Source organism: Lutra lutra, chromosome 9, assembly GCF_902655055.1.
Source record: "Lutra lutra chromosome 9, mLutLut1.2, whole genome shotgun sequence".
NCBI lineage: Eukaryota > Metazoa > Chordata > Mammalia > Carnivora > Mustelidae > Lutra > Lutra lutra.
In genome coordinates this window covers 102,181,357-102,206,452 of record NC_062286.1, presented here as the reverse complement: position 1 = coordinate 102,206,452, position 25,096 = coordinate 102,181,357, and the positions used below count along the sequence as shown (strand labels likewise).

Sequence of the window (25,096 nt, the reverse complement as noted above, 5' to 3'; positions counted from 1 at the left end):
ACACATGACATTTACAACCACAGCATGCACATGGTTACTGGAGACTTGAAATGTGGCTAATGCAGTGGGAACACAGAACTTCTCATTTTTATTTAATTTGTTCGTTTAAATTTTAAGACTACACTCAGTTGACTTACTGGAAGACTTTTAAATATGTTTGAGACAGAGTTAATATGAGAATCTGCTTTTCAACTATAAATTCTATAAAATCGAAACACCGATCAACTGTATCTTAGACAAATTTTGCATCTGAGTTGAGATATACTGTAAATGTGAAATTCATGCATGTCAAGGACTCATTAAAAAAAAAAAGAACATAAAAAACTTCGCTAATAATTTTTATATTGATTACATGTCAAAGTGGAGTTTTTTTACATAATAGCTTAAATACAGTGTAGGGTTAGAATTAATTTCAGCTATATCTTCTTATTTTTTTAACATTGCTATTAGAAAATTTTAAATCCCTACTATGTGGCTGGTGTTACATTTCTATTAAACACTGCTGACTTAGAGTAACACCTAACACACAGTCAAGTAAGCGTGCAGTAAATATTATCTACTATTATTCTTCTTAATATTAAATTGCTGGATGCAAAGCAATTTGGGGGCAGCACAGTAAGGCTCCAAATACAATTGAAACAGGTCTCTACCTTTTGGACCTCAGAATCTAGCAAAGGAGAACCAGATAGTCCATAACAGCTTTATAGTGCACAAATTATTAAATATCTAGCTGTGAAAAAAGAAGACTTAGAGGGAAAAAAAAATGCAGAATATATTAAAAACCTTCAAAATTATCTTTATACAAATCTATAGAAATCAGAAGAGATTTGGGTTAATCACCCAATTAAACTAGATCCAGATGAAAACAGAAAAAAAAAAAAATTACATGAGGAACCCATGCCAACTGAAGGCAAACATCTGCTGTTTGTGGATGAATGGTTTTGCTCCTGCTGAGTCCAGACCTGATCCACTGGGGCGGGGGTCTTGCTGGCTCCCTTGGCATTGCCCAGACTGAGCCAGCTGCGCAAGGAATGGGATATTTGGATCAAGGACCCCGGTTCTTAAAGACTGGGCAGACATACACCAGAGAAAGGCAAACTGGGGTCAAACTCCTACCAAAATGAAAGCCAGAAAAAAGGGGGCCCAGTGAAAGCATGCACCGGACAAAACAGGTTCAAGAACGTTCACAGAAACACTATTTATCACAACCAAAAGACAGGAGATAATAGCCCAAACAAAGATCATCAACAGGAGAATGGGTAAAATGGGTGTGGCAGAGTGACATAATGAAGAGGAAACCACTGCTACACACAGCATGGGTCAACCTTACAGCAACAACATGCTGCCCAAAAGAAGCCAAAACAGGAAGAGAATATACTGTGTGACTCCACTTGTATGAAGCTTGAGAACAGGCAAACGTCACCTCAGTGACGGGTGTCGAAACAGGAGCTACCTCAGTGAGAGGGAGACAGGAAATATCGGACCGGACAGGGGTAAGAGGGAAACTCTGGGGCGTAGGAAGTATTCTCTACCTTGATCTGGGTGTGGGCTGCAGGCGTGGACACACAGAGCAAAATGCATGAGTTGTCCACTTCAGGTGGGCACACTTGGTATATGCTGAACCTCCATTAAAAAAGGAAATACCCACAGTTTTTTCCCAAAGGTCCTGTGAATAAATCATTCTATTTAACAATACCAACAAATCATCTATTGAGTTGAAATTTCTTTCCAAACGGCATCACCCAAAGGCTCCAAATGCTTGCATGATTGCCCAGTGTGGGGACCACAGGACACTGCCGGAGCCGTGTGTGCCATGCCTCTCCGGGGGCCCGTGCCCATGCAAGAACCACGTCAAGATGTGCTTTAAGGGATGATCTTCCCATGTGCTTTAGTGCTAGGAGGCCCTCCTCTCCTGAGGAGGCACGGGGCACCTGTTCAAAGTGGAGATCTGGGGGTGTCACCTCCTACAGTTCCCCTTGCCTGAGTCTGCAGAACCCCCAAGACAGACTTTGAAAAAGGTCCACAAGTGGTGTCGGGTGGAAACCACTTGCGCATGGAAAATCAACTTCTGTGACATGCGGAATAACTGACATTTAAGTGGTTTTGGATGAGACACTGGACTTTGCAACTTAAAGAAGTGTCGCAGCAAGTTCTGCTGCAGATTTCAGTCCAATCTGCTAAGAATGCCACTGTAGTTTTTGCTTTAATGGCAAGGACAAGAAAAGCTTACATAAAACACATTAATACAGAGGAGTGTACTGGATCCAGAGGGAAATGACCCCATTCAGCGAGGCCTGTGTTGTTACGTTCTTTCAAGGGGAAATCACAACTACTGGAAACTAACTCCTCTCATCTAGGAGACCTACACCACTTGCTCAGGAAAGCTGTATGTAGCTGGCAAAGCTGGTGCTAGAGAGTAGTACATGAGATATTAGAAACGTATAGCCATCTCCTCTCCCTCGCAAGTAACAGAATATCCTGGTAATAAATATCTACATGCCACCTAGGTCTGTATTTCTTGCTCAGTAGATGCCCACTTACTAATTATACCGTCTTACAAATACATGCTTGCTTTTTTTTTTTTTAAGGATTTTATTTATTTAACAGAGAGAAAGAGCACAAGCAGAGGGAGGGACAGGCAGGGGTGGGGGGAAGAAGCAGACTCTCTGCTGAGCAGAGAGCCCAATGTGGGACTTGATCCCAGGACCCTGTGATGGCGCTTGACGAACTGAGCCACTCAGGAACCGCCAAATACGTACTTCTTAAAACCATCACTTTTGCTCAAAAAAAAAAAAAAAAAAAAAAATCACTCTGCTGCATGGAGTTAAGAGAAACTGCTGTCATCCTTAAATAATGCAAAGCGAAAAATCAAGCAGGATGCTAAGCAAAAGTAATCTCTTAAAACCTGCTGCTGTATTACAGATGGAGGGCAACGCCAGCTCCCTGCTCATAGTAACTGTTGCTAGGTAGACTGGGCTGGGAAGCCAAAGGGGTCAACTGGAAATTAAGCTAAATTCAACACTACATATGAAAAGCTGGAGAGGAGAACACACCCACATTGAGAGCTCATTTTAAATAAAGTAATCAATCTAAAGGAGAACAGGAAAATGCGTTTGAATACAGGGAATGTGTTGTGTGCCATCATTCTATTCTAACACCAGAAAAGAGCAGTTTCTCTCCTATGAAATCTTCACACCACAGTACAGATACTCAACTGGCCCTTTCACATAATTTTCCAGCTGAATATAGGACTTCTGAGTCATAAAGAAAGTATTCAAAAACATTTTCTCTTAAGAAAAAAAAAAAGTTTCAGCTACTTTGCATCTCATTTGCACTGAAGATATCTTACACCCCAGTACATGACACCCTAGGCTTCACCAAGACTCACCCACTCCCCCCACTGCACAGTGCACAGTAGCTGCGTCTCGACCTCACCGCAGCTCCCAAGGTAGGCCCTGGTTCATCTCAACCAATTCCCTTATCAAAGTGATTGATTTGGCTTGACAAGCCAAGGCCAGTCCGCAGAGGGTATCTCCCTGGCTCCAACAGTTGGTTAAAAAACATACCGTTCAGGGGGTGCCTGGGTGGCTCAGTGGCTTAAAGCCTCTGCCTTCAGCTCAGGTCATGATCTCAGGGTCCTGGGATCGAGTCCCACATCAGGCTCTCTGCTCAGCAGGGAGCCTGCTTCCTCCCCTCTCTCTCTGCCTGTCTCTCTGCCTACTTGTGATCTCTGTCTGTCAAATTAAAAAAAAAAAAAAAAATCTTAAAAAAAAAAAAATACCGTTCAGGGCAAAGCTCAAAATTCTATTGGGGACTCTCAAACCCAGAACCCTCGAATTTAGATGGTGTGGCAGGTAGATATAAAGCTGTAAATGCTACTATTGCTTTGCCATTCCAAGACCAGAATGTGTGAGGATGAAGTCATTACAACAAAAAGGCAAAACCAAGAACAATCCCAGAGAACCAGAGCCAGTGCCTTGATCAAACCATGCCTAAATCACATGCTACCTCCAGACCATTACTCTTCTGTGAGTTAATAAACCCCTTTACCATTTAAGCAAGTTTGGAACTGGATTTCCTACTACTTGAAATAAACAAATATAAAATGCTACACCATAAAATGTCTTAGAAGTAATGCCACATTGTAACCGCATAAAACTATACACTTTTGAAAGCTTCTGTAGAGGTTAATTTTTTTTTTTTTTTCTGCCCAGTTGGGAGGATATCTGTTACTGGTACTTTTACATATAAGAGGATGGATTCCCAGAAAACCAAATAAATAAAAAATGGTTAACATTACTGCAATGCTTATACTGCTAACTATGTGCTAGACAGCACTGTAAACGTCCCATAAGTGTTCATCTGTCACCTTACGTGACAGGTGTGATTACTGGCAGCATCTCACAGTGAGGTTTTGGGAATCAGAGAGGTCCACATGACCCACGTCAGAAGAGTGCGCAGGCAAAACTCTCTAGGTGAGGCAGGCTGCGAGCCATCTCCTCACTCCACACCCTTCCCTTCCCCTCCCCATCACACACTCCTCTCCAAACCCACAATGGCTAGAACTCATCCAAGATGAGTTAGATGTGCTCCTGGGTGACGTGAACAATAAACTGATCTGTACCATGACATGGTCGCTTTTTAAGACCCCTGCCAACAAAACCAAGTTCCTACACTTCAGCACACCCAGTGAGCTCAGGTGCACATAAAGCACACTTTCATGGGACCAGGCAATCTTTTCCTCCCTGACCGTGGCAATAAATATGCAGTAAGAGCCCGTCAGCACACATGCCTCACTGCCAAAGATCAGAAGGAAAATCCCTTATGTATTCAAAATAATTTATCGCATGGTTCCAACATTTAACAGGGTGCATTTGACTTATTTCTGAGCCTTTTGCTCCAGAAACGTTATTCAAAAGTAAGAACCAACATATACTTGTATTGCCTTTATTTATGCACAGTTCCTTCAAGATGAAAACAGCCATGGAAAATATGGTAGCCTCGGCATTATTAACATCATGGGAGCTGGTTCTGGGAACTGCTCACTTAGCCTCTGACCCTGCCAAGTTCTTCAGTCAACCTCCAGTGCTGTAGTGTTGACAGTGGTCCCCCCATTAATTATCGAGTCCCAATTTCAGAGAACAATGAACTCTATTACTCTGCCGTTAGTCTTAACAAACAGTTGCAAGAGCAGAACTTTGGGAAAGGCAGAACACACAGTCTGATGGAAATTAACAGCCAGAGTCTAACTTCCATGAGAGGCTGACAAATTAACAACTTCATACCAAGTCAAGTGCAATCACATCTTTTTCCTCTTGCTTCAGATCAAGAAAGAATCAAGGAGATAGTACACGTGAATGCACTAAAAAAGATAAAGGGCTCTGCACATGGGGCTTTTGTAGGTGACTTTTTTTTTTTTTCAAAGATTTTATTTATTTATTTGACAGACAGAGATCACAAGTAGGCAGAGAGGCAGACAGATAGAGAGAGAGGGGGAAGCAGGCTCCCTGCAGAGCACAGAGCCCGATGTGGGGCTCGATCCCAGGACACTGGGACCATGACCTGAGCCGAAGGCAGAGGCTTTAACCCACTGAGCCACCCAGGTGCCCCTGTAGGTGACTTTTGTTCAAACATGAAGTCATCCACATTAGTCTGCAGATTAGAATGGGGGAGACACAAGTTCTTACAACACTCTCTCAATTCATCTTTATTGCAACCCCTATCCCAAATCCTCTCTCTTCTCCATACCATCCTCTACAGAAACACAGGAATACATGCTCACACGTACACACTCTGTTGCAAATCACTGTCACTGGATGGTAAGGCAAGGGGACAAGGAATGAGAACAGAGAAAAAAGATGCTTGTGGTCACGTTTTTCTGCAAAAATGGAAAGAATCACCGCTCACGCGGAAGTCATGCTGTTGGGTAATTCCCTTATACCTAACCCTGGGTTTAGCCACGTGAGTAGCTTTGGCCAAGGAGACATTATCAAATGAAGTACAAGTGAAGGTTTGAAAAATGCTTTGATACTGGGTCTCAGCCTCTCAAGAGATCACCATATCAATGAGCCCACGATGAGAGAAACGAGGCCAGATCATGCACGGGTGACACCGAGCCAACCACCAGCCATGTGAGTGAAGCCATTCTCGACCATCCTGGGAATCCGATGAGCCAGCCTGTATCACGAAATCATGGAAAATATTAAGTCTATTAAAGCCACTAGGTTTTAGGGAAGATTGTTATGCAGCAAAAGTCCTCCAACTTGTCCTGAAACCTTCTCAGAAATGGGAGAACACAGTTGACCAAGTTCGACCATTATTCGCAGAACACTTCCTAGTTATAAAAAAACTAGTATATTAAGCACTAGAATTTATGAGAGATACAAAAATGAACAAACATGTTCCCTGACCTCGGGAGTTTATAACCTAACAGCAGGAACGATGAGCCTACATTGATGAATGCATTCATAACAACTTCTCTAGTGACATATCCCCACACGCGGCCATTGTAGCCTTCCATTTATTCAGCGTTCAAACCTGTTCAGCAGCAAAAGAAACAGAAACTATATCCTCATGGAGTTTACATCCTAATGGATATCAATGTTACAAATGCTTTCTAGGTGAGTGGCTCAGTTGGTAAAGTGCCCAAATCTGGATATCAGCTCAGGTCATGATCTCAGGGTTGTAAGATCAAGTCCTGCATTGGGCTCATGTGCTGAGTGTGGAGCCTGCTTAAGATTCCCTCTCCTCGGGGCGCCTGGGTGGCTCAGTGGGTTAAGCCGCTGCCTTCAGCTCAGGTCATGATCTCGGAGTCCTGGGATCGAGCCCCGCATCGGGCTCTCTGTTCTCTCGGGGAGCCTGCTTCCTCCTCTCTCTGCCTGCCTCTCTGCCTGCTTGTGATCTCTCTGTCAAATAAAAAAAAAAAAGATTCCCTCTCCTTCTCCCTCTACCTCGTCTCCCATGCACGCTCTCTCTCTTCCCCTTAAAAAAAAAAAAAAAAAAAAAAAGCTTTCTATGCTTCAGGGGCTTTTCAAAGCACTATAAATATAGACAGATATATTAATACACTTAGCATAAGTTATCTTTTTAAGTAAACTTAATAAAATACTAAAACTGAGAAGACAGACATGTAGTTTACATAATCTGAAGCCTCAAACATCACACATCAGAGGAAGGGACTATATTGTTATGTCAACAATCTATTTTCTTAAGGACGGTATTTATTTGAGTGAGAGAGAGAGAGGGAGAGAGAGAATCAGAAGCAGACCACATTGAGCACAAGGCCTGATGTGGGGCTCCATCCCACAACTGTGAGACAACGACCTGTGCCCAAACCAAGAGTCAGACACTTAACTGACTGAGCTATCCAGGTGTTCCCAAAAATCTATTTTTAAAAGGAAAAGAGAGGTTATGGGAGCTTACCAAAGAATGCACGATTGGGGGAAAAGTCTTCTAGCACTAGGATATAATCATCTCCATGAGGGCAAGGATTTTTTTTTTTTTTTTTTTTTGGTTGGTTCATTGGCTATACCCGACGTCTAGAACTATGCCTAATACAGAAAATGTTCTCAATAAACATAAGTTTACTGAATGAGGGAGGGAGAGAGGAGAGGTCAAGAATAGATGGATGGATAAACAGGTGGTGGATAGATGGATGGAAGAGAGAAAATGAGTCAAGCTGGGCAAGCCATTACAGGGAGGGTATTCTTAAATTCACAGTAACACTTAGAAATTCTTTATCGACGCAGGCAGTAATCCTAATTTGTTAGGATACTGGTATGTCCAAACAAAAAAATGCTCACTACCTCTCATCCCGTCTTTACCAAAAAGCTTTCAAAAGTTTGAAAATAAAGTTTTTAAAACTTACAAAAATGAAACTCACACGGCAGCTACTAAGATCATAAAGGCATGACCCACCATGGACGGCACTAATGAGCAGGTGCTCAGCCGGACCGACTCTCTTCTCACAATGAAAACCAAAGGGGAAAGAGCACTGACTTCCAAATCTCCCACTGCAGCCAGTCTCTGCTTGGATGAACACTTGGAAACTCGATGTAGTATCTTCACATAGCCAAATGAGCCCTAGAGACAATGCTCTATATTTTTAGATGCTATTATAAGCTAGAAACAATATGTGAGACTGTGTGAGGTCAGAATTTTGAACCATCAAATGCCCGAACAGTTGCTAAAAAGGAAGGTGACCCATGATCGACAGAGATGCCTCCTCCTTAATCCAAAATCTGGGCAAAATCCATGTCCATAAACAAAATTCTATCCTAAAGCTGCCCCCCAGGTTCATTTCTTATACCAAGAAGAGGTCAAGATTAACTACATCTAAAGGATCAAAGGCCACGAAGCATCACCTCTCCCATAATTTGTTTATAGGTTTTCTAGAAAGCAGAGGATTCGGTGCCCTGGGCAGTGGGAATCCAAAGGCCTGCCTCGATCTGCTAAGCAACAGCCCCAGTTATTAGTGCTGCTTCCCAACCCATTATACTCCCCAACACACGTCTGCTCCATGAAATGGAAAACCACAGACAGCCTGGGGAAAAAAAATCTTTTACGGGTTGCCATAATCTTCCAGAGACAAAAGTTCAGTTGACTGATTCTATCATAAAACAGAGATCAGCTGGTTTAAAGTAAGCATATCCATGAAATTCAAGTCAGAAAACCTTATGCCAAGAAAGGATTCCAATTTCACTTTACTCCATTTCTTATTAGTCAAAACATTCTGAAAAAGCAAAACATTTTCTTCCATCAAAGTGTTACCCAGCTCTGCCATGCGCCTGTCGTGGCCTGCCTCTTCTCTTCCCCAGAGATGAAATATTAAGACACCGGTACGATTTAAACTTAAATTATCTGCATTAGGATCCCACCATCACATAGACTCAAGTATGCTCCATCCCCTACATTCAGAAACATTGCTTACTGTGTGTGTGCAAGAAAAAAAGAAAAAAAAAAAAAACTCCACTTAATTAATGTCTGAAAACAACAACAACAACCTTCATTCGACTTCTACAACCAGCTCACTTTTCAAGGGCAAGTGTCTCCAGTTGCAGCCTCTGCATCTGGGCAGACTGCTTCCTCCCCGACCCTCCCGGGTGCCAAGTCACAGTCAGATGTCCTGCGCAGGGCAATGAAAACACAAAAGCAAGTCAAACCCCCAGTCATCAAAGGGTGTGTTTTCAGGAAGGAGGAGACCCTATTTATTACAAAATGGGAAGAGTAGCCAGCGCTGGCGGGAGTCAAACAGAGAGCGCTCTCAGGCTGCAGGCGGCGCTCTGGACGGCCCGTGCCCAGAGTCAGAGCTCCCTTCTGCCACGCCATCTGTCAGGCACTCGAGAGCTTTATGCTGCGGTCCAAACTGACTGTGATTTATTTTGAAGCACAGAATTCAAGGAGTTATCTGGAAGTCAGATAACATATCTTCGAGCATTTTTTCTTCATTCGTTGATGAAATGCGAGAACAGAGAAATCAAACCATGTACTGAGCAGACAAACCAAAGAGGTATGTAAAGGGTAGGGCGGGGGAGGGGTGGAAAGTGGGAATGGACAAAGCATTTGGGGGCTCGTTACTTGGAAAAATTCATCAGCAGTAAAACATATGGGATTTATTAAAAACCAAGCCAAAAGGCACACGGGAGGGGTATTAAGTAGTCACTTTATAAACCACTTCAAACACTGAGTAGTTGGCACGATATTGAAGCTATGAAAATGGGGAACTGATACTGTGGCCTTGGGAACGCACTGATCCCATGGCTTCTAGTTGCTGGATTTATCACAACATTAAGTTCCAAGACCCAAGAGAGCTATCACCGTTTAACACAAATTCAGCCAGGATGAAAAACATATTGGGCCGCATTCTAAGAGACTAGAAAGAGAGAGGAGAAAGAGACGAAGAGTCCAGACGGAGTCTCTGGGGCTGGCACAGCAAGGCAAGAGACTGGGATGTGGCACTCTGGTAGCAGACCAGATCAAACCATGAAACAGAAGCCACTTCAGGGCTTACATCCCAGGTGCTTTAAACAGGGAACTGGCTGAAGGAGGAGCTTGAAAGCCATGGGGGATGGTGAGGCTACCCTCAAACTGACACCAGCGGAAATGGGCATCACTCGTGGGCAGGAGAGACACAGGGGTGAGGCCTGTGTCACCAGGCAGGACAGCACCCAAGGCGTCATGTGGATGCCACAAGAAGCTGGAGAGCAAGAGGTCTGCTCTCTTGCTCCAATCTCCCGGGGACTACCATAGGAGCCCGTCAGGCCCCAGGAGTCCATCCCTCATGACCCAGGGCAGAGCTGGAGAAGGGGGAGAAGAGTTTAAGAGCAAAGAAACCAAGCCTGTTCCCCCCTTTCCTTAAACACTATGGTGCAGACCCAGGAATCCTGGATTCTGACAGAGCGCCTCTGAGGAGGAGTCTGCGAGCCTGCAGCTCCGACCAGCTCACAGATGACAGTGATGCTGCTGGTCCAGGAGTCACACTTCAAAAGGCAGATATCTAATTGATCCAGATGAAGGATGGGACCATAATCTAAAGCAAGGCAGCCACAGCACATTCCTTCCAAAGATTAAAAAAAAAAACACACACTCACAAACAAGCCTTTCAAAGAATGAGGAACATATGATGGAGGGTAGAGGTAGGAACAAGACCACTGCGTGCACAACACCCTGTGTTACTTCTCCCACCGCTCCATCAGCTGTGTATGCTTCCAGGTCGTGAGGGGCTGAACGTTCCCCCTAAAATTCAGCTGTTGAAGTCCTACTCCCCAGTACCTCAGAATGTAACTATATTTGGAGACAGGACCTTTAAAGAGGTAATTACACTAAAATGAAGCAGTTAGGGTACAATCTGCCCAATGTCCTTATAAAAAGAGGCGATTAGCACACAGGGGGTGACCAGCAGTGCAGGCACACTGAGGAAAGGCCACGTGAGGACACAGAAGGGCACCAACCACAGGCCAAAGACAGAAGCCTCGGGAGAAACCAACCCTGCCAACACTGTGGTCTCAGACTTCTAGTATCCAGAACTGAGAAAATGAATTTCTGCTGTGTAAGCACCCCAGTCTGTGAGGTTTTGTCTGACAACCCCAGCAAATTAATATAAAGGTCTTGGTTTTTGTTTCTTGATACTACTTTAATGCAGTTAAGTTTTTGCTGCACGCCTGCTCTGTAGAGAAGCTGAGTTCCAGAAGCTGGCTCCCAGGATGATAAAGAGACAGTCTTTGCCCAGACCCTGCTCCTGTTCAGAGGGAGAAATCAAGGCAACCAACCTCAGATTGTGACGGTTGCTGTGACAGAGGTAAAACCGAATGCTATAAAGGCGCAAGAACAAAATCATTCCAGTTAGAAAGAGGGGGAGAAGTCTGACTAGAGAAAGCACTCCCACATGGATTCTGACAGGCCTAGAAAGGGGAAGGAAGCATCTGGAATGGTGGAGCAACACAGGCAAAGGCCAAGAAACACTCAGAGACCCATCACACAAGTATGCACTGGGACCAGCAGGAATTCTGGCAGGGCGGGATGCCAGGGGTCCTGGGGCAGGCAGAACTGTCCAAGTAAACAGGGAACTGAGGAGACCACTGCCTCTGGGAGTCTAGACTTTAATTTCCAGGAAATGAAGATTAATGAAAATAAGGAAGGCAACTTAAGGGGCAAGAGAGTGGATATACAGAGTACATCACAGAGGATAATAAAACTCTCATTACCTAACTGTCCCAGAACAGCCTCCTTAAGATTAACATACTTTGTACCTTCATTAGCCACTTTCAAAATAACTCCGAGGACTGTATTATGCTGTAGTCTATTAACTTGGATCTAGGGAAGAGGTTGCCGTCCACCCTGATTTCTAAGCTAGGAACCAGGGTATGTGACAGCTGTGGGTTAAGTGTCATGACTCAGTGAGTCAGAAAGGGAACAGAAGCCTGAGATCCAAGTCCCACAGATCAAAGCCTAAGGCTGTCACTGTCACCATGGTGCCCCCAGCCTGGCTGCAAACAGCCATCATCCCTTCTCAGAGCACCAGTCTGGCCGGCTGCCTTCCACTCTCCCTCCACCCCCACACAAGAGGGCCTTGGATCACTCATCCAGAGCAAGGGAAGCCACAGACCAAATTAAAAGAAGGGAACAAAGTTACTCCTTGGTTTGTGAGCATCCAGGAGCTCAGGATTTAGCGATTTAAAAGGAAATGAAGGGATTTCCATGTAATTCTGCCATTAAGGGACCTCTGCCTTACACACTGACTGAGACTCCTACCCCTGCATGAGAGGGGGCTCCCATTTACCCCTGAAGCAACTCCACGTAATGAATGCTGATAGACTAATCCTGGGTCTCATAACTGAAGGAGGAGATACAAGCATACGGCACAGATGGCTCAATACTGACAAAGAAGATCATTCTGATGACTGAAAAGATGGGTTATGCTCCTCTCCTTGGTCCTCTCTTGAAACAATACCCATATGTCTCCTCTGAAACGACTCGCCGATACACACGGACAAGAAAAAGCAACAAGGCAGACACTCGTGGTACTAACAAACACCAAATCCACCCTTGCCTCTCCCTTCAATCCCCCGAATATTTTAACTCTCTTCATTTTTCTCCCCAAAAGTCTCTCCTTGGGTGTTCAGAATTGGAGGCTTGAAAAGGCCAATAACTGGCAAACAGGCAGAGTCCACAACTGGGTCCTGGCAATGAACATACTCCTGGGAATTTACTGGTTCACTGGGCTGGTCTCTACAAAATGTGCAAATTCTCTACGAGTTCCCAGAATTTGAAGGCTCACCTTTTACCATGGGCGTGTGTAAATTAAACCACTGATCTCAAAGCAGGTTGTACAATTACACCGCTGGCATCACTTTATTGTGAATGAAGTGTACTGCTTTCCCTCTTGATCTTCAGTTCAGCCAAGTGACCTGCTTTGGCCAACGTGATGCTAGCAGGCATGGTGCACACAGAAACTTAAAACGTGCTTGTACAACTAGGCCTGCCTGCCTGTACCTTAGCCAAGACCATGAGAAGAGTATGCCCTGGACAACAGCTGGTCCAAGAGGCTGAGAGACATGTGGAGCAGACTCTGAACCCGCCCACAGCCTGGACCCAAGCCCAGCCAAACCCCAGCCAACCTGCATATGCATGAGAGAAAATGCTGTTTTAAGTCACTGGGTTGGAGTGGGTTCTATACAGCATTACTGGAGCAAAAGCTGACTGAGGGAAGAGTCTGACAACAGAAACATGGGAAGGGATTTCATAAACCACACAGATACAAACCCATCGGATAACAAGCCCGTTCCTCATCGATTTCCAAAGCATGTTTTCAAATACAGCATTTGAGTAGCTGCCTTTTTTTTTTTTTTTTTTTAACCTCGGGCTTCAGGCACTGTCTTCCAATAAGACAGCTCTTAAAAAATCAAACGTGAGCAGAAAACCACTACAGATTTAAAACACAAATACCAGCAGAGAAATCCAAAACGGGCTTATAAGAGCAAGAGATGGAAAAATGTGAAATATCATCAGCCTTCCTCATAACCTTTAACACCTAACACACCTCACATTTCCACTCTTCTCATCTGAAAAGTTATAAAACTATAAAAATAAAGAGATTTATGAATAATGGAATTGGAATGGCTGGACGACTTAACTTCAGGGCCCAGGATCACCATAGGAGGAAAAATGTAACAAAGGAGCGGAGGGGTCCATCATGGCGGCTCTCAGGCCGGATTCCTCCACGCAGCTGCCATAGAACCCCTTCTCCAGGGACCAGGGCTGCACACAGCAGAAGGGAGAGGCTCGAGTCTTCACTGTACTGCTGCGCTGCTGCCTGTGCGGACTGGCATACACACAGTGATTCTCAGAGCTAACCATTTGGTTTCTCTCTTCCTCAAATGGAACAGATTTCCTTCCTCTCTCTTAGCAAATTTACTGAGCAAAGTGTACAATGTGCCATGAAAGGTCAAACGACGTGGGCTTCACAGTCAGGGGTGGTGGCACTGCTTCTGAGAGCTGATGCCGCTGCAGGGTGAAAACTACCCACATCTTGCGGTGGGGCATAATTCCACACCTGACTACCCTGAAATGTGAGTGAGGTCCTGGCTCCGTTTTCCACACAAAAATCTCTTGACACAGGAAATAACAAGGAAGTACCTCAAAATAATTCGACACTATCATCAGAACCAGGAGGGGAGAAAAGAAAGGGCGCACTGGGAAACCCTCACTCAGGGCCGTGCTTTCTGTTACCGGAAGTGTCAGCTCTCAGACACCACAACCCACCCACGCTGAACAGCACAGCACAACCTCCCACCTCACCAGAAAGTCTTTTCAAGCCCCGAAGCAGGCCGGGCCACCTAAACGGCACATGGAGAACTGAACACAGTCCACTGCTGACCCCTCTCAGAGTTGTCAGACACAGAACTAACTCGCCCCCATGACACAGTTCAGTGGGTGCCCCGTTTTCAGGTACAGAGGATCCAAGTTAGGGTTCTGCCAAGACATGTAGCTAACCTTCATCTTTCCAGCCTCGCCAGTGGTAGAGGAGACCCCTCCTGCCGGGAAGTTTTGACTGAATGGGCCTCAAAAACAAAGCTAGGATTCAGCTGTCTCTGAATCACCTTCTCTCGTGAAGTCAGACACTATCAAAACTTATATTCAGCTTATAACACACCTGGCACGGCTGACCCTCAACAGATGACTCAGGTTTCCCGCCAACCCAACAAAAACTGGGAACTTAAAGAAATACATATGTTGAAGCATTTTGAGGATGAAAACTGGAAGCCACTGGCGACTCGTTTCACCATGAGCCTCGTCAAACAGGCAGACCATCTCTGTCTAGTCCCTGAGACGGAGCAAAATTCCAATAGGAAATTATTAGTCCAGAAATTCCTGAAATCTAGCCATGCTAATGCATGCGCATTCTACAATATTGCCATGGAACATATTTTTCCCCCCCTTATCTAACATATCGCTTTTACATTGGGTTTAACAAAAACAGGAAGGACGCCCCTGAAAATCAAGGATACCCTTGAATATTAAGGTGAGTTTAATATGTGCTGAGTCAAAAATGGAAAAACCTGTCTTCAAAATCAAACCAGAAACCCAATCCCCCAAAAGTCACTGATCTTACCTTAAGCAAAGCACATAACAGCCATACTTGAGAAAGAAAAAATGTTTTACCTATTTAAGCCAAGAGAGTAAGATTAAGGCACCGTATTACAGTCCTTACTTTCAAAATATTTTGGGTTTCATTCCACTTATTTGTCCATTCCTTGGTCAATTCTTGAACCTAAAGGAAAAACAGATATGTGAGACTATTCCATAAGAAACTTACTGTGATTTTCTTCTAGAAAGTTTCCAAACTCTTAGAGCTTATCGAAGGATGTACGATATATTTTTTTAATTAGATAGCAATTTCAATCTTTGAAAGAACTATCACCAAAGATAAATCAAACAAGCTAATCTCGTCCTACACCTACATTAAGGCAAAGAAAAGAACAGGAAAAAAAAATTTGTCAAGTTGCCTAGAGTTTTACAACACTCTTTTTCCTGGTATACTTAAATAAAAGCTGCTTCCTTGGATATTAACTGAAAATGACAAGTTTAAGGATGACAATGTCCCATTAAATCAGTTACTTTTTTCCTGATTATACTTTAGGGTCTAAAAAATAGTGATTTATGTTTCTTTCTAATTAGATGTGGTGATTAAATCACCCTAGGTACTGCAGTTTTCTTTAAGAGATAATCTGCTTTTTTTAGCTAATTAATAGGGTTTATAAATCTCATTCTATCTTTAAAAAAAAAAGGTTTTTAATTAACTGTTTTAGCAAAAGCAAAAATCTTTTGATAAAAATCAGCTTCTTCCCAGTCTGCTATAACTCAGGGGAGAAAGCATCCACAATTTTTGAATACAGCACAGTTGGAAACTGCTTCTCAAATTTAATGAAAATATTCTGCTGGTTCCATAAAACTTTTTAAATGGTCCAGTATGTGATTCTAGTAAGTAACCCAGTGATACAGTACCTGACTGAGAGGTAGAAAAAACAGAATGTGTCCCGTAAAAGGGAATATCCCTGAAGCTAAAACAGAGTAATGGCGGGCGGGGGGGGCGGGGGGGGGTAATATGACACGATTAGACAGAAGGCACTCTGTCCTTTGAAAGCCTTTCTCCTAATTTAACACCTCTGCCGCTTCTGCACTCTTGTCCCATCTGAACTTACTGCTCTTCCCACTGAGGAGTTGGCTTCCTTAACCAGGCCAAAGTGCATGCCTAATACTCTTGCCGCACACTCTCTTCCAAGGGAAGCCCCTGCCCACAGGCCACTGAGTACAGTAACTAGAAAGGGCATTCGTGTCAGAAACCTCCCTGACAGAAAGCCTTTGTGACTGACAGGAAGCGAAGAAACTGGAGCAATGGTTTACCCAAGAGCAAAACCAAAACATACCTAACCCACCTATATCCAGTCGTTCAGGGGCCATTCACTTTACTCCATTCACCCCCACACAGGGCTGGACTAAGTTAAAATCATTATCTCCTCATTTTTACTAGTGAGCACAGTGAAAATCCATCATCTTCTTGGTTAAAAATAAATAAATACAACACACAGGACCAACCCTCTCTAGCTTTGGTTTTTGCGTGTTTTTAATGGTTTGCAAAGACTAGTCTTCGCTGCCTGGGACTGCACGCTTGCTCCGGTCTCTCATCCCCTGCGTGACGCCAGCCTCAGTCTCTAATGATAGCAGTTAAAGCCACGTGGCTATCAGGGTTTGTTTTGGAGAAGATTTCAGAGAGGGAATAGTTTTATGCCTTCTTTCCCTAGAGGAGAAGAAAAGATTAGTGTATGGAATTTACCAATTTATGATAATAATCAGTTAACAGATTCTCCCTGGCAATTTATCTAAGAAACGCAGCATTCAACAGTAAATGCTTCTGCATTTCACCAGCAGGTATGTTCTCCCTGAAGAAACAACAAGCCTATCAATCCTTTTCAAATTCAATCAAATAATTCTAGCTTTAAACAAATTGTTAAGTATGCCTTGAGTTGATTTTACTATTAAATTTAAAGCAAATAATCTTCATTTATAAAACAGAGGTGGGATACCACCTCTAACAAATGATCAGGTGATAAGATTTATGGCCAAGCAGATAGCAAACAATTGTAAAAGGTCAGCAAAAAACTAGATTAAAAGTTACAAATTGTTATGAACAAGATAGGTAGTCATTTCTGTCACAGCATGTGTAACACATTTAAATTAAAATGTTTATTGGTTTCTATTAACTTGCTAGGTACTCCTGAAAACGATTATTAAGAAACAATTTAAGACTATATCAGGACATTTCAAAGCACTCAAAATTAGAATTTGAGTACTAAAATATAAAATTTCATGAGAAAAATAGGAATTAAGAAACTAATGTTTTTATTAATGCTATTATCAGCAAATTCATCAGCATAATTATCTAGGGAAATGTCAACAAGTTCCTAACTACAACCCAATTTATATTTTCAATATTGTGTAGTCTTGAAGAGCTTACCAACAGAATCCAATTTTTCTCAATCTATTTTAACCATTCAGCACAGTGAACAAATTCCAATCTCCAAAAATGTTCTCAATGCCTGTTTTTCTTTCCATGGAGGAGTGTTTTTTTTTTAAAAAAAAAAACAAAAATAGCATAGAACCAGGTCACCCATGAAATGTCAGGGGCCACAGCATCTCCAGAGCTGCCCTCTCTGCCAGTCACTCCCTGCTACTCACTCTTCCTGCTTCAGCTCTCACTAGCTTGAGGGAAAGTAAGCATCTATCAGGACTATTCAGAGATTCTCCAAGGGCTGCACTTCCCACCAGAAACAAAGTAAAAGAATGATTAAAAAAAAAAAAAAAAAACCTAAACAGTGGTCATGCTTCAGCTATAGTGAAGCTGTGGGGACTACCGGTGCCTCATGAATGCTGAACATGGCCTCCCTCGCCCTAGTCACCTCCCCACCCCCCCCACCCCCATCTGCTCTGAAGGACCCAGAAGCCTTGCAGCTTCATCAGCACTGCCTGCAAGTGAATTTCAATTGCAGTTAACTATCTGTACAAAACACCTGAGGATGTGATAAGATATATAAAAAGTCGACTATGGTGCTTCTTTATTTTTTTTTTTTAATATTTTGCTTATTTGAGAGAGAGAGCACACAAGGGGCAGGGAGGGTCAGAGGGAGAAACAGACTCTCTGCTTAGCACAGAGCTGGCAGGGGTCCGGCTCGATCCCAGGTCGCTGAGATCTCACAACCTGAGCTGAAGTCAGACGCTTAACTGACCGAGCCACCCAGGCGCCCCTATGGTGCTTCTTTAAAAGTGCGGTGCGGGGCGCCTGGGTGGCTCAGTGGGTTAAGCCGCTGCCTTCGGCTCAGGTCATGATCTCGGAGTCCTGGGATCGAGTCCCGCATCGGGCTCTCTGCTCAGCAGGGAGCCTGCTTCCTCCTGTCTCTCTGCCTGCCTCTCTGCCTGCTTGTGATCTCTCTCTGTCAAATAAATAAATAAAATCTTTAAAAAAAGTAAAAAATAAAAAAATAATAATAAAAAAATAAAAGTGCGGTGCGGCAGAGGAAAGGTTAAGTGAAATGAAGAAGGAAAATGAGTTTTGGACAGCAAGTACCAAAAAACATGCTTAAAATAATAGCAAAAGTCAGGATTTAAAAAAACAACTTGAGGTATCACTTACTCTTGCTTCATTCTGCTGAAGTTTTTCCTCCATACTTAAGGCTGTGGGGGAGTCTAAGAGGGCGATCTACAATTTAAGCCATAAAAGAGAACAGCAATTAGTAAACAGCAATTATCTGCAGGAAAGATTTGTCCATGATTGATAATTATCAAAAGTACTATATAAACTATTAAGCAGAGGTAAAATGTCTTGTCCCATACCCCCCAAAAAGTGTCAGTCATCACTATGTCTTCAATCGATGGGGTACATATCTCATAATATTCAAACCCATGGCATCCTAGCAAACCTACATTTGCAATACAAATCAGTAAAGCAAAGGAAAAAGACAAACGTGTAGCATACTGACATTTTGCCAAAATCAAACACAACCTAAATCCCTAGATCTGAAAGGATTCATCTGTTATAAACACGCACAATGTAAAAACTCAAAAAGAAGCATAAATCTTGCTCAACCCCAGGCTTCTGAGATTTACCCACCTTGATACATGCAAATGAAATTCATTTATTTTCACTGCTGGATTACACTCCATGTATGGTATGGCTACACCACAATCTATGTACCCATTTTTTTTTCTTAATCTATGTTGCAAAGGTATAAAGATTGACATAAGAATGATAAACACCAAAATCAGGGTAGAAGTGGGACAAGGCAGACAGAGCAGGAGAGGCAAAGGGAGCCAGGTGGGACACACAGGGGCTCTGACTGTGTTTGGGAACTCATAATCTGAGAGGCAGGGACCTAGTACTCCCTAGGATGTCATCAGAAATAAAAGAAAGGGGTCACAGAAAAGGTAGAGATGAGAGCACACAGTCAACAATGTAACAGCATTGTACGGTGACAGATGGTAGCTACACTTGTGGTGAGCATAGCATGTAGAGAAGCTGAATCACTCTGTTGTACAGCTGAAACTAATGTAACACTGTGTGTCAACTAAACTCAAAAAAAAAAAAAAAGGGTCTTCCTCCCTCCCCATCCCACAGGCAACCAGTCTTAGCCAATACGCTACATAAATCTGCAATTTTTCGGGTGTATGCAAGCATATTTTTGTTGTTTTTTAAACAAACAGCATGAATACTATTCTGAATAGTGCCATTTTCACTCAACAATATATCTTGGAGAAAATTCAGTACAAATAAATCCACTTCATTAATTCCAACACACTGCGCAATATTCCACGATATGGATATTCCATAATTTATGTTAATACTTCCCTCTTTATGGAAATGCAGGGTTTTTTCTAATCTTTTGTTTCACCAGCAATGCTATAAATGACTATCCTATACCAGTTGCCTACCTTATACATAGTTGTATCGATAAATTCCTCGAAGGGAATTTGTGAGTCATTTATATGTATGATTTTCTTTTTAATTGCCAAGTTGTCCTCCTCAGAGACTATAGCATTTTTTCATTATTATTTACCTCTCAATTTCTATTCAAATGAAAGCAACAGCCGCAAGGTGATCTTCTTGGGCTCAGTTCAACATTCAGGCTAACAAGACTACCGGGGGCCACACTTGGCCTCTGTCTCCTCAGCAGACAGCAGAGCTAATGACAGGATTGCAAGGTCCTCATGAAGTCTCTGCAACTGTCCTCACAGCTGTCAGGAGCTATTGTCTCTGGCCCTCTAGAAGGGTTGAGACTCAAACCTGCAGGTCGGGGGGCTCACCTTGGCTTAGACGCCCCACACCCCACAGGAGCCAACATCTCTTGCAGAGGCCTACCCCCCGAGGTCCACAAGAGATACACCCAGTTACCAGTCACTGCACTCAGGGAAACCCAAAACCATGGCTTCCCGCACACACTTATAGTTCATGTATAGTCCGTCCTAATCCTGATGCAAGTCTTCTAGAAGGGGTCATTTTTATCATCAGAGATGTTGCCCCCGTTCTAAAGCTGGCATCCCACGTTTTCCAGATTAGAGAGAATAAAGCCAGCAAGTTAACCATTAGTAAAGCAACTTCATCCTTAGTGAAAGGAGAGGAGTTCTGCTAACGCATGACGATGGCACATGGAGGCAGCACCTAGCACGTTGTCTTGCACCCAGATGGTACTCAACAAAGAGGTGCCAGTGAAGAAATGCAAATGGCGGGCATTATTATGACTGCACTGTTTATGATCCGCAATTTTCAAAGCAATCAGCAACCCCTTTACAACATGGCTAATTTTACAGACTCCACTCTTGGCATCTTTCCTCTCTACTCAAAGCTGAAACATTCCTACCGCATCAACTACTCAGCAGATAATCAGACTGAACACAAGCATGCAGGCTATCATGACCGTTACACCTTTTGGAAACCCGACCTGAGTCCTTTTAAAAGAAATTTCGGGTAAAACTAAACCATTTTCAATTAAAGTACTCTTTGCAGGGTGTCCATTTTTTTAGAAACATTTTTTTAGAAGAAAAATGTTCAGGATTAAATAATACTCAGATGAAGTTCATGCGTTAAATCAATTACACTACATCAAAAATGCAACGGTATCAACGCTACTAACCACATGGACCAGCACCTGCTGCCTCCTACCCTTGCCAACGTACTCTGCAGTCAAGCATTGCGGAGCTGTGCCCATCCGATAGGTTTTTTAAGAATTTTGAGGTATAATTTACATAGCTTAATGACTATTTGTCAGTGTGCCCATTTTTGTATATATATTCATTTCACTATTCTTAGTATTTGCATTTACTGTATTTCAAGGGACGTTGAGCATATTTTCATAGATTAGGAACCATCCGAAACTTTTTTCTGTGAACTGTGCTCATATCCTTTGTTCACTTTTCTATCAGCTTGTGATCTTTTATCTCTTTTCAATATTTTACTTATTTGAAAGAGAGAGAGAATGAGCAAGCACAAATGAGGGGGGCAGAGGGAGAAGCAGGCTCCCCGCTGAGCAGGAATGCCGACATGGGCTCCATCCCAGGATCCCGGGATCATGACCTAAGCTGAAGGAAGATGCTTAACTGACTGAGCCACTCATGTGCCTCTTTCTTATCTTTTTTAATAGAAGCTCTTTTCATAATAAAGAAAGTATACAAGTTGGCTATCTTACTTTCCTGGTTTGCACTGATTAGAGCAAATTTTCATGGTGTCATATAAATATGCTATGTTGTTCCTTAGCTTGGCCTATATGAGCTTTCATGAAAAGAGAAAGAGGAGTTATGATTCCCTGTGGCAAATGTTTTTAGCTTTGTCTACTGCTATTTCCTATAGTGTTGTTGTGGGTTTTTTCCTTTATAAAAGCTGACATCATGTTTGATTTTAGTTATGAATTGCACTCTTTGCTATAATAAAGTGCCTTTTTTATTTATACATTATATAAAATATAAAAACAACATAATGCAGTTTTTATACCTCCTTCTTTCCCCTTTGAATTACCTAGTGGACCTGTGCTTGGTCTTACAAACATCATCTAACAGTTTTACTATGTGACCCTCTCAGAGATGTGTCCATCTTAAAAGTTTGCCTGTGAGGACATTTTTATTATCCAGCTATCATTTAAAGTTTCTCTGTGACTCCAGCTAGACAAATGAGAAATCCATTCTACTTCCATCTTCTCTTCTTGTCTTTCTTTGCCTCCTGACTTTTCTGGCTTACTTCATTTCTGTATTGTCTAATTTTCTCATCTCCAGATACATTCAAGAGAAAAGGAGCTCACAGACATTCTCTCTTGCCAGATTCAAAGCAGAAGTCTGAAAATATGCTTTAAATGTAACAAAAGAGAATACTTGAAAAGACAAGCGATCAAAATGCTTGACTTCATTAACCATCTGAGAAGTGCACACTAAAACCCTTCTGAAGCCCAACTCCACATCCATCGGATGGTTACAAGGAGAAATGGACAATCCCATGTGTGTGGCTGGGGACCCACGGCAACCAGAGCTGGCACCTTCATACACTGACGGTGGAATCTAACTTGGTAGAGGCTCTTTAGAAAACTGTCTGGCCAAAAAAAAAAAAAAACTGTCTGGCAGTATTAACAAATATATACACAAATATATACACCTTCTGACCCACCAACTCCACCCACCCTTAGGTATAAACCTAGTTGAAATGCATCGGTACCTTCACTAAAAGACACGGAGACGAGACTCAATAGCAACACTAACAGCCCCAGAAAGGGACTCCCCAAATGCCCATCAGAATCAGAAGGGAGAAATGAGCTGGGACACAGGTGTCTGATGGAATTCAGTACACAAGGGACAATGAACGACCCACAATTACAGGCAACAACGTGGATCAATCTCATGAACACAACACTGAATGGAAAAGAGATCAAAGGAGTATATACTGCACGATTCCATTTATACAAAGAACAAAAACAGGCGACTGTAAAACCTAATCCATGCCCTCAGAAGTTGGGGTAATGGTTACTCTTGAAGGAAATGATAGGTAGCACCTGGAAGAGGGACACCAAGGGGGTCTTCCAGAGTCCTGGTAAGTTCTGTTCCTTCATATGGGTGCAGGTTAGACGGTAGGTTCAGCTTGCGAAAATTCACTGATCTGGATACTTATAATATGGAATTTTCCTGTACCTACACAATTCTTCAATAAAGAGCTCCTATATATGTATATACAAACCACTACATATATATCTGTATATCTCTATCTGTGTAGTAGGAGAAGCAAATACATGTTCAATTCTTGTGCTTTATTTACGTTGTACTTTTGAAACTCTGATGCACATGACCCTGGGCACTGGCAAATACATAAACTTATTAAAAGGAGGAGCTGATTTTTATTTAGCTGTCCTTAAGCAAATAATGGAACTTTGATGTGAATATTCAGTGAACCATGGCAGCATTTGGAATATCACCAGAATAGAGTAATGTCACCAGAAAAAATTACAGAGATTTTTTTAATGGGCACTTAAGAACACCTGCTTATTTTATTGAGCATCACAAATTTAATTAATTTAGGATAAGCCTGTATTGTCTCACAACAATTTCTAGTTTCATAGTGTAATAAATTATTTTAAATTGAGATTCCTGTTTTTACTATAATGTATTAAGTTTAACAAAGAATTTTATCTTCAATGCATTCTAAAATAGACTTAACTGTCTCTTCCATCTTCACCCTCAAAACTACAGCAACAAAAATACTCCTTTAATTATACCGCAGCCATTGGTTATAAAAGAAGATAAAAGGCCACTGGCACATACAATACCTCTAAAGACATTCCTCAGATAGAATATGTAAAGTTTTAATAACTTAAAGTTTTCTGCCCATATGATAAGGCTCCCTTCAAGGATTTCCTCAGTTTAATTTAAAAAGGCTGTTCTTCCTTTTTTTTTCTCCCTTCATTCCCATAACTCAGTAAACCACTGAGAACAAGTTGCACCAAGAATTTTCCAAATAGGGGCGTCTGGGTGGCTCAGTGGGTTAAAGCCTCTGCCTTCAGCTCGGGTCATGATCCCAGTGTCCTGGGATCAAGCCCCACATCGGACTCTCTGCTTAGCGGGGAGCCTGCTTCCTCCTCTCTCTGCCTGCCTCTCTGCCTACTTGTAATCTCTGTCTGTCAAATAAATAAATAAAATCTTTAATTAAAAAAAAAAGAATTTTCCAAATACTTTCCCTCACAGATGTGAAGTTTGGATGACCGTATCACATCACCCCTAAATGTTCACCTCAGATGGGTAATGTTTTAATAACACTGAAAACAAGATCCCAATAACATGGTGTGCAAATTAAAGCAACTATCATGTCACAAGTTAGAGGAGCCTGACAACATCACATACAGCTGGGTCATTCACTCTGGCAACTGCCTTTCACACACAGGAAAGGTCCACGTCAAAACATAAAATATACGTGGAATATTTCTAAGTGCAATGAACAATTCCTATTCAACTGTCATCTTACGGGAAAGAACCATCAGGTGTATTTCAGGACACAGGAAACTCAATGAGGTTTTCATCCTGGTGATCGTTTCAGGGGCCAAACCACTGGTACTATGTCAAGGGCTTCAAGGGCCATATATTCCTAAATGAAAAGCTGTTCTAGAGAAAGCACTCTGCATTTAAAGAAAACCATTTTTTTAATTATACACTTAAGGCATCCATATGCGGGTTAAGAAAATGAGAAGAAACGGATCTTTGTTTATTTCTAACTTGATTCTAAGTTGAATATTTAAAAAAGCTATCCCTGGTCTTCTTTCAAGGGTGGCCTTTCTTCACAACAGCATCTAAAACCTATCAGAACCTAATTCGCACTACTCATCTCAAAATGTAACTCTGTGTGTATACTACGTAGGTTAGCAAGTTCATTGTGAAAAAAATCAAAGGACAAAGCCCCTTCATTAGAACCCCAAAGATCCTGAAGTAAGGCCATTTTGACAATCAAGCAAGGCCTCAGGGACAACATCTCAGCCAGCCGCAGGCTTGTCACACATGTCACCGTAACACCATAACCACCCCTGTA

At 42.5% G+C, this 25,096-nt stretch overlaps 1 protein-coding gene across 5 annotated transcripts in view; it reads right to left on the bottom strand.

Annotated features, from left to right (window-relative positions):
• The window catches only part of KIF16B (kinesin family member 16B), a 282,073-nt gene that overhangs the window by 200,837 nt on the left and 56,140 nt on the right, over positions 1 to 25,096 (bottom strand). For all 5 annotated transcript variants that reach the window (XM_047744532.1, XM_047744534.1, XM_047744535.1 and 2 more), the window contains exons 11-12: positions 18,686 to 18,751; positions 15,209 to 15,268 (exon numbers count right to left, since the gene is read on the bottom strand). In XM_047744532.1, the coding sequence (XP_047600488.1) occupies positions 15,209 to 15,268; positions 18,686 to 18,751 (126 nt within the window). The remainder of the gene's footprint in view (positions 1 to 15,208; positions 15,269 to 18,685; positions 18,752 to 25,096) is intronic.